At 67.8% G+C, this 17,165-nt stretch overlaps 1 protein-coding gene across 1 annotated transcript in view; it reads left to right on the plus strand.

Moving 5' to 3' along the window:
- CACNA1E (calcium voltage-gated channel subunit alpha1 E) overlaps window positions 1–16,020 on the plus strand; it is a 179,051-nt gene extending 163,031 nt beyond the window's left edge. The window contains 18 exon segments of the mRNA XM_056108143.1: window positions 920–1,121; window positions 1,236–1,400; window positions 1,499–1,609; window positions 2,885–2,968; window positions 3,319–3,444; window positions 4,005–4,070; window positions 5,077–5,168; window positions 5,275–5,440; window positions 5,545–5,672; window positions 7,188–7,284; window positions 9,060–9,165; window positions 9,441–9,548; window positions 9,660–9,760; window positions 11,038–11,144; window positions 11,413–11,515; window positions 13,773–13,950; window positions 14,970–15,154; window positions 15,554–16,020. Coding sequence (XP_055964118.1) covers window positions 920–1,121; window positions 1,236–1,400; window positions 1,499–1,609; window positions 2,885–2,968; window positions 3,319–3,444; window positions 4,005–4,070; window positions 5,077–5,168; window positions 5,275–5,440; window positions 5,545–5,672; window positions 7,188–7,284; window positions 9,060–9,165; window positions 9,441–9,548; window positions 9,660–9,760; window positions 11,038–11,144; window positions 11,413–11,515; window positions 13,773–13,950; window positions 14,970–15,154; window positions 15,554–15,997 — 2,569 coding nt within the window. The 3' untranslated portion in view covers window positions 15,998–16,020.
- The last annotated feature ends 1,145 nt before the right edge of the window (window positions 16,021–17,165 follow it).

A 17,165-nucleotide genomic window follows, 5' to 3' on the forward strand; every position in this document is an offset into this window, starting at 1 on the left:
TGAGTGACTGGGACGCAGGAAGCTCTGGTCACAGTGACCGGGACACGGGGTGGGCTGGCCGCAGTGAGTGACCAGCACATGGGGAGGGCTGGCTACAGTGAATGACCGGGACACAGGAAGGTCTGGTCACAGTGACCGGGACACGGGGAGGGCTGGCCGCAGTGAGTGACCGGGACATGGGAGGGCTGGTCGCAGTGAGTGACTGGGGTGCAGGAAGGTCTGGTCACAGTGACCAGGACACGGGGAGGGCTGGCCGCAGTGAGTGACCGGGACATGGGAGGGCTGGTCGCAGTGAGTGACTGGGGTGCAGGAAGGTCTGGTCACAGTGACCAGGACACGGGGAGGGCTGGCCGCAGTGAGTGACCAGCACATGGGGAGGGCTGGCTACAGTGAATGACCGGGACACAGGAAGGTCTGGTCACAGTGACCAGGACACGGGGAGGGCTGGCCGCAGTGAGTGACCAGCACATGGGGAGGGCTGGCTACAGTGAATGACCGGGACACAGGAAGGTCTGGTCACAGTGACCAGGACACGGGGAGGGCTGGCCGCAGTGAGTGACCAGCACATGGGGAGGGCTGGCTACAGTGAATGACCGGGACACAGGAAGGTCTGGTCACAGTGACCAGGACACGGGGAGGGCTGGCCGCAGTGAGTGACCGGGACATGGGAGGGCTGGTCGCAGTGAGTGACTGGGGTGCAGGAAGGTCTGGTCACAGTGACCAGGACACGGGGAGGGCTGGCCGCAGTGAGTGACCAGCACATGGGGAGGGCTGGCTACAGTGAATGACCGGGACACAGGAAGGTCTGGTCACAGTGACCGGGACACAGGGAGGGCTGGCTGCAGTGAGTGACCGGGACAGGGACGGTGCATCCCCCCACTAGGGCGGCCCCGGGGCGCTCACCGGCACCCGTCCGCAGGGTCCTCCAGCACTCGGTGGACGTCACGGAGGAGGACCGCGGGCCGAGCCGCAGCAACCGCATGGAGATGTCCATCTTCTACGTCGTCTACTTCGTCGTCTTCCCCTTCTTCTTCGTCAACATCTTCGTGGCCCTCATCATCATCACCTTCCAGGAGCAGGGGGACAAGATGATGGAGGAGTGCAGCTTGGAGAAGAACGAGGTGGGCGGGGGCGGGGGCGGGGCGGGGCGGGGGGGCGGCGCCCGGCTCCGCAGCCCCCCAAACGCGCCCCTCCCCGCACACGCAGCCCCCGCTGACGGCCCGTGCTCCCCGCAGCGGGCCTGCATCGACTTCGCCATCAGCGCCAAGCCGCTCACCCGCCACATGCCGCAGAACCGCCACACCTTCCAGTACCGCGTGTGGCAGTTCGTGGTGTCGCCGTCCTTCGAGTACACGATCATGGCCATGATCGCCCTCAACACGGTCGTGCTCATGATGAAGGTGGGGCCGGGGCGGGGGGTTGGGGGAGGCGTTGGGGGGTGCGCACGGGGCGCTCGGGCAGCCCGCAGCCCTGACGGGGCCTGGGGCCGTCCCCCCAGTACTACTCGGCCCCCTGCACCTACGAGCTGGCCCTCAAGTACCTGAACATCGCCTTCACCATGGTCTTCTCCCTGGAGTGCGTCCTCAAGGTCATCGCCTTCGGCTTCTTGGTGCGTCTGGGCCCTGTGTGTGTGTGTGTGTGTGTGTGTGTGTGTGTGTGTGTGTGTGTATGTGGGTATGTGGGGGGGGTGGCACACAGGTTCGGAAGGGCCCCCTGGGAGACTGGGTGCATGGCGGGGTTGGTGGGCGGGGAGAGGAGACGGGTCCGTGTGTGGAAAAACGCAGCCAGGGAGGAGGCAAACCCTGAAGGCGGCTTTCCTAGGGGCACAGCTGGGGGCGGGTGGGGGGCCCCAGGGAGACGGTCTCCTGCCCCGTTGCTGTGCCATAAGCCAAGCCAGGGCTGTGTCTGTGTGTGCGGGGTGTGACACTGTGTGAGTGTGAGTGGGGTGTATAGGAATGTGTACTGGAGGGGGGTTACGCAAATGTGAGTGTATGAGAGTTGTGTGTGTGCAAGAGGATATGAGCGTGGGCGTATGTGTGTGTGTGTGTGAGCGTACCGTGAGTGTGTGAGTGGAATATGTGTGCATGCATGTGTGCGTGGAGTGCGTAGACATGGATAAGCGTGTGCATGTGGGACGCATGTGAGTGTGAGTGGAGCACGTATGTCAGTGTGCATGTGTGTATATGGTGTTTGTGTGGAGTGTGTACACGTGAATAAGCTTGTGCATGTGGAATGTATGAGTGGAGTATGAAAGTGTGCATGTGAGTGAAATGTGTGTATACGAGGGTGTGCATGTGTGAGTGGAGTGTGTACATGACTGTGTATGTGTGTATATGTGTTGTACACGTGGACAAGTGTGTGCATGTGGAATGTATGTGAGTATGCGTGGAGCACGTACGTGAGTGTGTATTGTGTGTACACGTGGACGAGCGTGTACACGTGGGATGTATATGAGTGCATGGAGTGTACATGCGTGTATGTGTGCGTACACGTGGACAAGCGTGTACATGTGGAATGTATATGTGTGTACACGTGGACAAGCGTGTACATGTGGGTGTGCACGTGGACAGACATACATGTGGAATGTACATGAGTGGAGCATGTATGTGAGTGTGCGTGTATATGTGTGTACACGTGGACAAGCGTGTACATGTGGAATGTATATGAGTGTGTATGCGTGTATATGTGTGGAGTGTGCGTGTGGAATGTATACGCGTGAGTGGAATACGAGCACGTGTGGGTGTGTGTGTGTGCATCTCGGGCGAACCGTTCCTGGCCCCCGGGGGCTGGCGTTTCCGGTCAGCGAGGGCCGTTTTCGGTCAGTGTTAGGCCGAGCCGGGACGGAGCGGGCGGGTAAGAACCGCGTCCCCCGTCCCCTGCTCAGAACTATTTCCGCGACACCTGGAACATCTTCGACTTCATCACGGTCGTCGGCAGCATCACGGAGATCGTCCTCACCGACAGCAAGGTGGGCCCCGGGGCCCCTGGCTGGGACCCCCACCTAGGTTGGGGATGCGAGGGCCCCGCCTACCTGCTGGCCGGCAGAAGCCCCCCCTGGTCCTGCAGTTCCTGCCACCCCCACTTAGGGGGGCACGAGACGTCAGCCCCAACCCCCCACCCTGTTCCCCAGAGCACTCGGCCCTGGGCTCAAGGTGCCGTCACCCGTGGGCGTCTGGGTGTCGGGGGACGCGTGGAGTGGCCGGAACTGTCCCTGGGGCATCTGCCTGGGAATCGGGCAGGACGCAGGGGTGGGGGGTCAGCGTGGCAGCTGGATGCAGCCGGGGGGGCATCCTGACGTGTCCCCCCCACCCCCCACAGCTGGTGAACACGAGCGGCTTCAACATGAGCTTCCTGAAGCTCTTCCGGGCTGCGCGGCTCATCAAACTTCTGCGCCAAGGCTACACCATCCGCATCCTGCTCTGGACCTTCGTGCAGTCCTTCAAGGTCCTGGGGTCGTCCCCGGCCACCCGTGCAAATGGCCTGTGGTTCTCAGGGTCTATCCCCAGCCCTGTCCACCCACGCGAGTGGCCTGCGGTCCTCGGGGTCCTTCCACTTGCATAAACATCCTATGGTCCTCAGGGTCCAGCCCCCAACCCCCGATCCCATGGTCTCCTGGACCCGGGTTCGAGCCCCAGCACCCCATGGCCCTGAGCACTGTGAATGAGCCCCATCAGAATGGCCCAGGTGCTCCCCACTGCTGGGCGAGCTCGCAGGAAAGGTTGCCCTCTGCGCATGGGACCCCCCCTAAGAGCCAGACCCGAGACCCCGCTCAGGGCTTCAATCCTGTTCCCACGCCTGAGCACGGATTGGGGTCTTGTGGGGGTCCCCCGCGGCTTAGCCCGGGGAGGGGCCCTGCCAGGTTCGGGCGCCCAAGGCTGCCGGGGTGAGTCTCTTCCGGGCAGGGGGCGCCGTTTAGATGAGCGAATTGCCCGTGGTCTTGGGGCGGGGAGGGCCCAGGGCCTGCACGGGGCTCAGGCCTGTCTGTCCGTCTGTCTGTCCCACAGGCCCTGCCCTATGTCTGCCTCCTCATCGCCATGCTCTTCTTCATCTACGCCATCATCGGCATGCAGGTGAGTTGGGAGGGGTGGGTGCTAAGGGCTGGTGCTAAGTCCCTCGCTACCCACTCAGCTACCCGGCCCTTTCTCAGCACACTCAGCGGGGGCCTAAAGGTCTCTGCGGCCCGACTCCTTCATTATTTTTTTGACTTTTGGGGTCCCACCCGGTGATGCTCAGGGCTGACTCCCGGCTCTGCACTCAGAAATCACTCCTGGCGGTGCTCGGGGGACCCTATGGGATGCCGGGGGTCGAACCCGGGTCGGCCACGTGCAAAGCAAACGCCCTCCCCGCTGTGTTATCGCTCCAGTCCCTATTTTATTTTTAAACTATTGTTGTTTATTATTTATTTGGTTGGAGGTTGTTCCTCACTTGGCGATGCACAGGGGTTCCTCCTGGTTCTGCACTCAGGAGTCAGTCCTGGTGGTGCTCGGGGGACCCTATGGGATGCCGGCGATCGAACCCGGGTCGGCCGCGTGCAAGGCAAATGCCCTTCCCACTGTGCTATCGCTCTGGCCCCCTTCATTATTTTAGAACGTCAGTGTGTGTTGACGGGCGGGGGGGGAGTCAGTCCTGGTGGCACTCTGGAACCCTGCGTGGTATCCGGCATGGACCTGAAACCTGCCGGCCCCCAGCGGGCCCCCAGTTCCAGGACCTGCCAGATGCATTTCCTATCCTGCTCCGAGCTGTTGGCGACCCCCCTCGCCTCGACCTCTGACCCCCAGCCCTCTCTCGGTTCAGACTGACGCCCTCTGCAGCAGGGCAGGGTTGGGGGGGGGGGTTAACGGGTCCCCTGGGGGCTGGAGTGATAGCATAGCAGGGAGGGTGTTTGCGTGGCACGTGGCCGACCCGGGTTCGATCCCCGGCATCCCACAGGGTCCCCCGAGCACTGCCAGGAGTGATTCCTGAGCGCAGAGCCGGGAGTCAGCCCTGAGCATCACTAGGTGGGACCCAAAAAGCAAAAACAAAAAACCAGGCCCCCCCTGTCATCCCCCATGAATGCCTCACCTGCGTCCCCCCCAGGTTTTCGGGAACATCAAACTGGACGAGGAAAGTCACATCAACCGCCACAACAACTTCCGGAGTTTCTTCGGGTCCCTCATGCTGCTGTTCAGGTGACGCCCAGGGGAGGGTCGGCTCAGGGAGGGGGCAGGGTCCTGGCCACCTGCTCGGGCCTCTCCCACTGACCTGCGTGGTGTGTGTGTGTGGGGGGCGGGTCAGGAGCGCCACGGGCGAGGCGTGGCAGGAGATCATGCTGTCGTGCCTGGGTGAGAAGGGCTGTGAGCCGGACACCAGCGCCCCTGCGGGACCCCCAGGCCAGGAGCGCTGCGGCACCGACCTGGCCTATGTCTACTTCGTGTCCTTCATCTTCTTCTGCTCCTTCCTGGTGAGCAGCTCGGGGGCAGGACCCCCACGGGTGGGGGAGGATTCTCCCCCCACCTCCCCAGCGGACGCTAAACCTTCCGGTCACCCCCAATCCCCAACCCCTAGATGCTCAACCTGTTTGTGGCCGTCATCATGGACAACTTCGAGTACCTGACACGGGACTCGTCCATCCTGGGGCCACACCACCTGGATGAGTTCGTCCGCGTCTGGGCCGAGTATGACCGAGCTGCCTGGTGCGTGGGGGGCGGGGGCAGAGGGCGGTGGTGGTGGTGGGTGGGGGTGGGAGACGCCGGGGTCTCCCACGCTGACCGTGTGTGACCACCCGCTCCTCTCTCCCACCGGAGCTGGGGTGCACATGGCAGAAGCAGCTCTGCTTGTCAGACCCTCGTCACCAGAGCTGACTGGCTGCAGGTGGGACTCCCTGTCAGGAGAGAGGAAGTGGGTGTTCCGGGGGAACTTCACTGTATCACCGTCATCCCGTTGTTCATCGATTTGCTTAAGTGGACGCCAGTCACGTCTCCTTTGTCCCAGCCCTGAGATTGTAGCAGCCTCTCCTTACTTGTCCTTCCCAACGCTGCCATATTTGAGGCTCTCCCAGAGTAAGGGGAATGAGACCCGTTATGGTGACCATTTTTTTTTTTTTGCATATCGAATACACCACGGGCTCTCTTACGGGAGGAAAACAATCTTGGGGTCCAGAGCAGAGTGAGAGCACAGCAGGGAGGGCGTTTGCCCGGTACCCATAGGGCCCCTCCGAGCCCACCAGGAGTGATTCCTGAGTAACCCCCTGAGCATTGCCGGGTGTGGCCCAAAAAATGGAGTGAAGGGTTGGAGTGAGAGCACAGCGGGGAGAGCATCTGCCTGGCATGTGGCCGACCCGGGTTCGGTCCCCCGAGCACCGCCAGGAGTGATTCCTGAGCGCAGAGCCAGGAGTCAGCCCTGAGCATCGCCAGGTGGGACCCAAGAAGCAAAATAATAATATTGGGTCCATCACCCAGTTCAGCACCTTGATCAATATCTGATCCATCCATAGGGGCTGGAGCAATAGCACAGCGGGGAGGGCGTTGGCCTGGGTTCGATTCCCAGCATCCCATTGGGTCCCCCGAGCACCACCAGGAGGAGTGCAGAGCCAGGAGTCAGCCCTGAGCATCGCCATCGGGTGGGACCCAAAAAGCAAAAAAAAAAAGAATAAAAAAAAGGAAAAGAAAGTTGTGCCCAGCCTGGGGGTCACCGCCTGTCACTCTCAGGGGTCTCAGAGTGGGTTTGGCTGCTGCCACCATGTCAGAGGCTGCAGCTTGGGGGGATGGGCCTGGCGTGGGCAGGACAGCTGGACTCTGCTTCCCGACCCATGCCCGGGGACCCTCTGCCCCCTTCACCCACGAGGCTGTTCTGGGGGGGACCCCAGTGTCCCCCTGGCTGGTGACAGTGCTGGATGGGCCCCCACTGTTCTGGTGCCTCCAGAAGGGGGTGGTCTCGCCGGGGGACCCCCTCCAAAGGACACCCACCTGCAGACCCCCCAGACCCGGGCCAGGGAGGGCCCCCGTTCACCCTCCTCCCAGGAGGAAGTGGAAGGCGCCCCTCGAGGGACAGGTGTGGGCTGCCCGGGCCCCTGCCGACGCCCGTCCACTGCCAAGGACACCCCGGCCCGCCCACCAGCAACACGGACACCCGGGATCCTGGCTGGCGGCGCCCCGGGAGGGCCTCGCCGACACGCAGGGGCGCGGCGTGACCCTGTGCTTCCGTTGCAGCGGCAGGATCCCCTACAAGGACATGTACCGGGTCGTGCGGGTCATCTCGCCGCCGCTGGGCCTGGGAGAGAACTGCCCACACAGGGTGGCCTGCAAGGTCGGCCCGGCCCGCGGCCCGGCATGGGGCACCGGCACCCGCGCCCCCCACCTTCCTGCTAATGCCACCCGAGTTGAAAGAGGCCCAGCCCTCCCCCCTCCCACGCTGCGGGTCTCCGGACCCCGCCCCCAGCTGCGGCCAGAGCAGGGGCGCCAGGCAGGGCGGCCGGGTGTGACGGGGACGCCCGGGGACAGGGCGGGTGTGCCCTCCCTGGGGGTGTGAGAGCCGCGCCCCCAGACACATGGACACTGACACACACCCATACTGACACACCTACACACTGACCCCCATACACAAACCCCACATGCACACACACACTGACCCCCACACACACTGAGCCCCATACACACAGAGCCACACACACACACCAACCACCCATACACACACACTCTCCCCCCCACACACACTGAGCCCCACACACACACTGACCCACACACACACACCAGCCACCCATGCACACACACTGACCCCACACACACACACTGACCCCCATATATACACACTGACCCACACACACCAACCACCCATACACACACTGAGCCCCATACACACACTGAGTCTCATACACACTGACCCCCCCCCACACACACTGAGCCCCATGCACACAGACTGACCCCCCCACACTGATCCCCCATACACACACTGAGCCCCACACACTGACCGCCCCCCACACGCTGACCCCCATACACACACACAGCCCCACACACCCGCCTCTCCTGGGTGCCGCCCTCCTTTGGGCCTGCGTCCTGGTCCTGCTCTATCTTCTAGAAGCCGCCACCCGGCGTGGGGAAGACTCAGAACAGGGACCAGGCGGCCGGGGGGTGGGGGTCCCGTGGGCTCAGCCCCCGCGCCCGGGCCTTGGGGGGACGCTGGCCTCTGCTCGGTCTCCTTCCACTCCGCGACCCTCCCGCATCCCCCCGGGATCACGGCCTCCCGCCGGCCCGAGGCCCGTGGATCCGGTTTATCGCGCCCGGGGCCTGGTCGTGATAAACCCAGGGCCTTGCCGCACGCCCCTGCTTGGATTAACAATGTCCTGTTCTTCTCCTGTGTGTCGTGTGTCCTCCCGGGGGGCCCTGGGGGTGCCCGCCCGCCCCCGCCCCGTCCCCGCGCCGCGCCCCCCTGCCCGCCCGCCCGCAGCGGCCGCATCCATTACACTGAGATGTACGAGATGCTGACACTCATGTCGCCCCCGCTGGGCCTCGGCAAACGGTGCCCCTCCAAGGTGGCCTACAAGGTAGACGCCCCCTTCGTCCCGGACCCCCACCCTCCAGCGCGCAGGGGGGCAGCTGGCGGGGCGCTGTGAGCCCCCCCACAACTCCCGGGCTCCAGAGAACATCTCTTTACGGCGGTCCCCCTAAGAAGCCCCCAAGGGCTCCCTAAGTAGCCCCCACAAGCGCGTGGCCACTCACGGCCACTCCCGGGGTCCCAGGGGTGCGTGCGAGCACTGGGCTACTCTCTGCAAAGGATCTGGCCGTTCCCCCTTGCACCTCCCTGGGCGGGGCTGCAGCCCACCCACCCCACTCACCCCCCTTCCCTGCACCTGCTCCCTGGCACTGGCCCCGCCTGCATGCACGTCCCTGCAACACCCCCTGTGGGCACGCTGGAAGTGCATGTTCCCCGCCCCTCCCCCCGTGCCGGGCTCCTCCACGGGGCGCGCCGAGCCCGGCCGGACGGGGGTGTCCTGGGGCTGCGGGGGTCCCGGGCCGGCCGCCTGCGCGCTGACCGCGGTCTCCCCGGGGCTGTCTCCCGCTGCCGCTGTGGTGTCTCTCACGCAGAGGCTGGTGCTCATGAACATGCCCGTGGCCGAGGACATGACGGTACACTTCACGTCCACACTCATGGCGCTCATCCGCACCGCGCTGGACATCAAGATCGCCAAAGGTGCGGTGGGGACACGCGTGCGCCCTGCCTGGGTCCTGGCTGGGCTCGGGCCTGGCAAGTCGCGTCCCTCTCCCCCCCCCCAGGTGCCCCCTGCAGTCCTCGAGGGCTGGGGCTCTGTCCCTGCACCCCTGTGGTGCCTGAGCATCCTGGGTCCCCCACCCCAGGAGAGGAAGCAGGGGCTAAGCGGCCAGCCCTCTGCCCCCTGCAAGGTCCTTTCCAAGACCAGTGGCCGCCGGGTGGCCGCTCAGGGCCTCTCGCCGGCTGCATCTCCACAGGCGGCGCTGACCGGCAGCAGCTGGACTCGGAACTGCAGAAGGAGACGCTGGCCATCTGGCCCAACCTGTCCCAGAAGATGCTGGACCTCCTGGTACCCATGCCAAAAGGTGGGGGTTGCGCGCGCGTGGCGGGGCCCGGGCGGGGCCTGGGTCTGGAGGCCGCGCTCACGGTGGGCTCTGTGTGTGTGTGTATGTGTGTGTGTGCGCGCGCGGGGGCAGCGTCCGACCTGACCGTGGGCAAGATCTACGCGGCTATGATGATCATGGATTACTACAAGCAGAGCAAGGTCAAGAAGCGGCAGCTGGAGCTGGAGGAGCAGGTGAGGGGGAGCCCGGGCTGGGGGCGTGGCCCGGGTGGGGGCGTGGCCCGGACTGGGGGCGTGGCCCGGGGCTGGGTGTGTGTGGCCTGGGCTGGGGGCGTGGCCTGGTCTAGGGGTGTGGCCCGTGCTGTGGGCGTGGCTCATGCTGGGTCTGTGGCCTGGGCTGGGGGCGTGGCCTGAGGCTGGGCGTGTTTCTCTGGGTTGGGAGGGTGGCTGAGGCTGGGGGCGTGGCCTGATCTAGGGGTGTGGCCCGTGCTGTGGGTGTGGCTCATGCTGGGTATGTGGACCGGGCTGGGGGGCGTGGCCCGGGCTGGGGGCGTGGCCCGGGCTGCGGCATGGCCTGAGGCTAGACGTGTTTCTCTGGTTTGGGAGGGTGGCTGGGGGCGTGGCGTGGTCTAGGGGTGTGGCCCGTGCTGTGGGCGTGGCTCATGCTGGGTATGTGGCCTGGGCTGGGGGCGTGGCCTGGGCTGGGGGCATGGCCCGGATTGGGTGTCTGTCCTAGGCTGGGGGCGTGGCCTGAGGCTGGGTGTGTTTCTCTGGGAGGGTGGCTGGAGCTGGGGGCGTGGCCCGAGGCTGTGCGTGTTTCTCTGGGTTGGAGGGGGGCTGGGGGCGTAGCCTGGGCTGGGGGTGTGGCCCAGGATGGGGGCATGGCTCATGCTGGGTGTGTGGCCTGGGGGCGTGGTCTGAGGCTGGGCGTGTTTCTCTGGGTTGGGAGGGGGGCTGGGGCTGGGGGCGTGGCTCATGCTGGGTGTGTGGCCTGGGCTGGGGGCGTGGCCTGAGGCTGGGCGTCTTTCTCTGGGTTGGGAGGACGGCTGGGGGGGGGTGGCCTGAGCTGGGGGTTGTGGTCTTGGCTCATGCTGGGGGCGTGGCCCATGCTGGGGGCGTGGCTGTTGCTGGGTCTGTGGCTCGGACTGGGGCGTGGCCTGAGGCTGCAGGCGTGGCCCCAGGCTGGGGGCTGTTTTTCCCTGTCTGGGTTGTATTTCCCTGAGTTGGGAGGGTGGCTTGGAATGGGGGCTTGGCCCGTGCTGGGGGCGTGGCTCTGGGTTGGGTGTGTCACCCCACGCTATGGGCGTGGCCCCTCTCTAGGGGTGAGGCCCGGTTGGGAGCGTGGCTCCGGGCTGAGGACGTGGCCCTGCACTTGGGCATGGTCCCAGGTTGGGGCGTGGCCTCGGGCTGGGCGTGGCTCCTTGATGGGGGCGTGGTTTCGTGCTGGGGGCGTGGCTCCAGGCTGGGGGCGTGTGCCCCGCAGTGCAAGTCCCGACTTCTCGTTTTCCCAGAAAAACGCGCCCATGTTCCAGCGCATGGAGCCGTCGTCGCTGCCCCAGGACATCGTGGCCAACGCCCGCACCCTCCCCTACCTGCAGCAGGAACCGGGGCCCGGCCTGTGAGTGCCTCGGGAGGGCTGTGCCCCACCCCCACGGCTGCCCAACTCCACCTGCGCTGGGGGTTCCGGGGAGCCAGCATCATCCCCAAAGCTGGGGAGTGGTGCAGAGGGGCAAGACCTTCTGGAACGTTCCATGCAGGGCCCCCGGGGGAGGGGGAGCCTCAGAGCAGCTCAGCCCCAGTCTCGGGCGTCCCTGTAGGACGCGAGGGCGTGGGAGCACTGTGGGAGGAGCCCGAGCGTCCCTGCTGAGCGCAGCTCTGCCCTGCAGGAGCGGCTACGTGTCCGCCAGCCCCCTGTCGCCGCAGGAGCTGTTCCAGCTGGCCTGCATGGAGCCGGCCGACGACGGGCAGCTGCGGGAGGAGGACGCTCTGGTGAATGGCCGGGCCGGGGCGCAGGGACCCCGCAGAGGGCCACGCGGCGGGGCGGGGCGGGGGTCCGCGCCCCCTCCCAGCCCGCCGGACGCTCCCCGGGCCCTGCTGCCAGCCCGCACGCCCCACCCACGTCAGAGGCTGTGTCCGTCCCGGTGTCGGTGCCCGTGTCCGTGTGCGTGTGTCCACCCCGCGTGCCCCCTCCCCGCCCCCCGCCCCCCACCCGTCCTGCGGATGGAGCCGCCGAGCCAGCCGGGGCGTGAGGCCGAGCCCCCCCAGCGTGGCTGTGTTTGCTTCCAGGAGCCCGCGGGTAGTGCCTTAGGCAGCGGGCAGCCCTGTCCCCTCGGCCACCTCCCTCCGGACGCGCAGCAGCCGGCGGGATCCGGGAAGGCGTCCTCTATGCCACGCCTGACCGTGGGTCCCCAGGTAACGCGCGACCGCCACGCCGCCCGGGCTGCAGTGAGCGAGCCGGTGGGCGAGGACAGGGGTCCAGGACAGGGGAGCAGGGGGGCATGGCTGGGACTGGGGATGTGGCCTGGGCTGGGGTGTGGCTAGGACTGGGGGCGTGGCCAGGGGGTTGTGGGCGTGGCTGGGACTGGGCGTGGTCAGAGTTGGGTGGGCGGGGTCTGGGCTGGGTGATATGGGGGGGGCCAGGACAGGTGGGTTACGACAGGTCAGAGTGAGCTAGCCAGGGGGGCCAGGACAGGGGGGCTGGGGGGCATGGCCAGGACTGGGGATGTGGCCTGGGCTGGGGCGTGGCTGGAACTGGGCGTGGCCAGGGTTGGGTGGGCGGGGTCTGGGCTGGGTGATATGGGAGAGAGACAGGTGGGTTACGACAGGTCACAGTGAGCTAGCCAGGGGAACGAGGACAGGAGGGCAGGGACAGGAGGCCTGGAACTGAAGGAGCAGGTGAGGGGGAGCCCGGGCTTGGGGGCATGGTAAGGTACTGGGGGCGTGGCCAGGGACTGGGCGTGGCCAGGGCTGGGTGGGCATGGTCTGGGCTAAGTGACAGGGGGGCGAGGACAGGTGGGTTAGGACGGGGGTCTGGGACAGGTCAGAGTGAGCGAGCCAGGGGGTGAGGACAGGGGGACCAGGACAGGGGAGCAGGAACAGGGGAACTGGAGCTGAAGGAGCAGGGGAGGGGGAGCCTGAGCTGGGAGGCGTGGCCAGGGACCGGGGGCGTGGCCAGGGACTGGGGCGTGGTCAGGGAAGGGTGGGTGTGTCCCGGGCTGGGCGATAGTAGGGCGAAGACAGGTAGGTTAGGACAGGTGGGTATGGACAAGGTGGGCTAGGAGAGCTGAGTTAGGAGAGGTCGGAGCGAGCCAGGACGGGGGGCTGGGACTGAGCTGGAGGAGCAGGTGAGGGGGAGCCCAGGCTGGGGGGCGTGGCCCGGGTTGGATGGGCGTGGCCAGGAACTTGGGCGTGGCCTTACTGGGGGCGTGGCCTTACTGGGGGCGTGGTCGGGGAAGGTGGGTGTGTCCCGGGCTGGGTGACAGTGGGGCGAGGACAGGTGGGTTAGGACAGGTGGCTAAAGACCAGGTGGGCTAGGAGAGTGAGTTAGGAGAAGTCGGAGTGAGCCAAGCCAGGGGGCTAGGACAGGGGGGCTGGGGCTGAGATGGAGGAGCAGGTGAGGGCGAGCCCAGGCTGGGGGCGTGGCCAGGGAGTGGGGGCGTGGCCCTGGCTGGGTGGGCGGGGTCCGGGCTAAGTGACAGGCGGTGAGGACAGGTGGGTAAGGACAAGGTGGGGTAGGAGAGGTGGGAGTGAGCCAAGCCAGGGGGCTAGGACAGGGGGGCAAAGCACAGGGGGGGCTGGGGCTGAGATGGAGGAGCAGGTGAGGGGGAGCCCGGGATGGGGGCGTGGTCTTTGCTGGGGGCGTGGTCGGGGAAGGGTGTGTTCCAGGCTGGGGGCGGGGCCAGGTTGGGTGGGCGGGGCCCGGGCTGTGTGACGTGGGCGAGGACTGGGGTCCAGGCCAGGGGCACCAGGACAGGTTCGGAGTGAGTCGGGGACTCGGCCAGGTCGGCACCGGCCCCCCCGGGGCCCTCCAACGCGCGCACCCTCCCGTGTGTGTGTCCCGGCCCCTCTTCTCGTCCGTCTGTGTCGCGTCCCGTCCAGACAGACACGAGTCCTGTGGGTCTGCGTCAGCCTCTGACGGATGCGGGGGGCGCAACCGGCCTGGGTGGGGGGAGTTGGGGGGGGGACGGGGGTCGCAAGCCGGTGTCCCCGGCCCAGGGCCGCCACGCGCTGACCGCCGCGCCCGCAGGTGCTGGACTCCAGCCCGATGCGCCGCTCCTTCTCCACCATCCGCGACAAGCGCTCGGGCGCGTCCTGGCTGGAGGAGTTTTCCATGGAGCGCAGCAGCGAGAACACCTACAAGTCCCGGCGTCGCAGCTACCACGCGTCCCTGCGGCTCTCGGCGCAGCGGCTGCACGCGGACACGGGTGAGCGGCACCCCGGCCAACGCCCCCCACGGTGGGCACCCCGGGCGCGCCCCCAGCCAACGCCCCCCACGCGTGCGCCCCGCACTGGTCACCCAGGGAGCGCCCCCCAGTCACTGTCCGCAGGCGCTGGACACCCCGGGCGCGCCCCCGGCCAACGCCCCAAGCCAACGCCCCCCGCGCACACCCCCTGCACTGGTCACCCAGGGAGCGCCCCCCAGCTGCTCTCCGCAGGCGCTGAGCACCCCAGGCGCGCCCCCAGCAAACGCCCCCTGCACTGGGCACCCCGGGCACGCCCCCGGCACTGGCAACCCAGGGAGCGCCCCCCAGCCACTGTCTGCAGGTGCTGGGCACCTCGGGCGCGGCCCCAGCCAATGCCCCCTGCACTGGGCACCCCGGCCAACGCCCCCGCACGGGATACCCAGGGTGCGCCCCCAGCCAACGACCCCGCTCTGGGCACCCTGGGCGCGCCCCCGGCCAATGCCTAAGCGCTGGGCACCCCAGACCCACCCCCTGCGCTGGGCACCCTGGGCCGCCCCCTGCGCTGGGCACCCTGGGCTGCCCCCCGCACTGGGCACCCTGGCCAACGCCAACGCCCCCGCGCTGGGCACCCCTGGTGCGCCCCCAGCCAATGCTCCCCGTGCTGGGCACTCCCGGCCCGGCCCCCGCGCTGCGCACCCTGGAAGCGCCCCCCCCAGCCAGTGCCCCCTGCACTGGGCATTCCGAGCACACATCCCCGACATGCGTCCAGATGCCGCCTGCAGGCGCTGAGCAGCCCACGCTGGGCACCGCGGGTGCACCCCCAGCTGCCGCCAACGTGGGTGCAGGTGACCCCGGGCGCACTCCTGCGCAGGTCACGCCGGGCCACACCCAAGGAGCGCCCCCCAGACACCATCTGCAAGTGCTGGTCAGGTCATCCAAGGAGCTGGTCACCACCCCAGCGCGTCCCCCGCCCGCTGCCAAGAGGGGCACAGGGCACCCCGGGCACGACACTGACCAGCGCCCGCCTCCGCTGCCCGCAGGCCACAAGTCCGAGAGCCACCGCGCTGGCCGGGAGCGTGGCCGCTCCAAGGAGCGCCGGCACCTGCTGTCCCCCGACGTGTCCCGCTGTAACTCGGAGGAGCGCGCCCAGCCCGACGAGGACTCGCCCGAGCACCGGCCTTCGCGATCACCCAGCGAGGGCAGGGAGGCCACCCCTAGCCGTCAGGTGCGCACGCGTGCGCAAAGACCGGGACACACGCCTTCCACCCCCTGTGCGCATCAGGGACCCCCAGGACGTTCCCGTGTTCATCCCCTGGACCCCCACCTTGGAAAGGCCACAGCCCCCCAGTGCCGGAAGCCCGGGATGATCAGGCGGGGGAGGCGAGGGCAGGGAGGGCCACCCCCAGCTGACAGGTGCGCGCGCAAAGACGGGACATGCGCCCTCCACTCCTGCGCGCATCAGGGACCCCCAGGACGTTCCTATGTCTGTCCCCTGGACCCCCACCTTGGAAAGGCCACAGCCCCCCAGTGCTGGAAGCCCGGGATGGTCAGGGGGGAGGTCTGTCCACCCCAGGAGCGTTGGGGGCTCCCACGCCTTCTTCTAACGGGCCTGTCCTCCGCCCAGGGCACCGGCTCCCTCAGCGAAAGCTCCATCCCTTCCGTGTCGGACACCAGCACCCCAAGACGCGGCGGCAGCCGGCGGCAGCTGCCCCCGGTGCCCCCCAAGCCGCGGCCGCTCCTCTCCTACAGTTCGGTGCAGGGCAGCCGGGAGGGCTCCCCGCAGGCGGCGGCGGTGGCCGGCGCGCCCGCCTCGCCGCAGCGCTACATCTCGGAGCCGTACCTGGCGGGCCAGGAGGACACGCAGGCCTCGGACTGCGGCGAGGAGGAGACGCTGACCTTCGAGGCGGCCGTGGCCACCAGCCTGGGCCGCGCCAACACCATCGGCTCGGCGCCGCCGTTGCGCCACGGCTGGCAAATGCCGAACGGCCACTACCGCCGGCGGCGGCGTGGGGGTCCCGGGCCGGCCGGGGACGCGCTGAGCGACACGGAGGAGGACGACCGATGCTAAGAGCCGCGCGCCCTGCCCCCTGCATGCTCTCGCGTGGGCCCTCGCGGGGGCCGCACCCCCCTCGCTCCGCTGCTGCTGCGCGCACGGCGGGGACCCCCGCCCCGCCTGCCCGCCCGCCCGCCCGCCCCCTCCCCGGCCCCACGCGGCAGGACCGAGCCAGCCAAGCCATAGCCCTGCGCCGTGGCCGCCGCGGGGGGAGGGGATGCCGTGGACGCTGTCCCTCGGGGGGGTCAGCCTGGGTCGGGGTCACTCGCAAATATACCTCAGCTTCGACCAGCGGCTACACCCCCCGACCCGGTCCTCCCCGGGCGCCCCGGCGGCGCAGGCTCTGGGTTCTAGGTTGTTCTCTGCGGAGGGCACCTCTGGGCTGCAGCTGTCCGGGGGGCTAGAACCGGCCCGGCCAGCACCCCAGGCCCAGGGTGGACGCCCAGCGAGAGGACAGCCCCCAGGCGCACGGGGGGTGCTGTGGTCCCCCCACCCGATCCCAAGGCTCCTGGTGGAGCTGGGACCCGCCCGCGGCGCCCACCCCAGCGAGCAGGCTCCGTGGAGGACTGCCCCGTCCCTGCACTGACCATAAAGGCCACTCTACTCTTCGCCGCTGCCCCCCGAGTATTTCTTGAGGGGGGCCTGACCGGCCGGCCGCCTCAAGTCTCCCTCCTTGCCTGAGAAGGCCAGGCAGGCGGCTGGGAGCACTGTCCGGCGAGTCCTGATTGGACCTGGGCGCGGCAGAGGTCACTCGGGGCCAACAGCACGCACATGGGTGTGACTGCTCGCGGGATGGGGGGTGGCCCCAAGCCAAAGACGCCAGGCCTGAGGGGGTCACCCCGGTGGGTGGGGCACACCCCAGACTGTTTCCTGCTTCCTTCCGCCCCCCAGCAAGTGCTACCCGGGGGGCCGGCCAGCATGCCCGCCCCACGCCCGCCCCCTCCCCCCAACAAGCCATGGACTGGACATTAGTTCTCGAAGCTCGAACCCGCTCCCGGGAGATGGATGACCCAGGCGGGCCTCGGGGTCGCAGGGGCGATGGAGGGACGGACCAGGCTTTGGGGTGGAGGGGGGTCTTGCAGGTGACACACCTGCCGTGACCCCTCCCATGGCCAGAGGGTCCATCTGGGCGCCCCCAGCTCCAAGCCTGGGGACGCAGGACAGGAGCTAGGCTGGGGGACTG

Source organism: Sorex fumeus, unplaced genomic scaffold, assembly GCF_029834395.1.
Source record: "Sorex fumeus unplaced genomic scaffold, SorFum_2.1 ptg000195l, whole genome shotgun sequence".
Taxonomy (NCBI): domain Eukaryota; kingdom Metazoa; phylum Chordata; class Mammalia; order Eulipotyphla; family Soricidae; genus Sorex; species Sorex fumeus.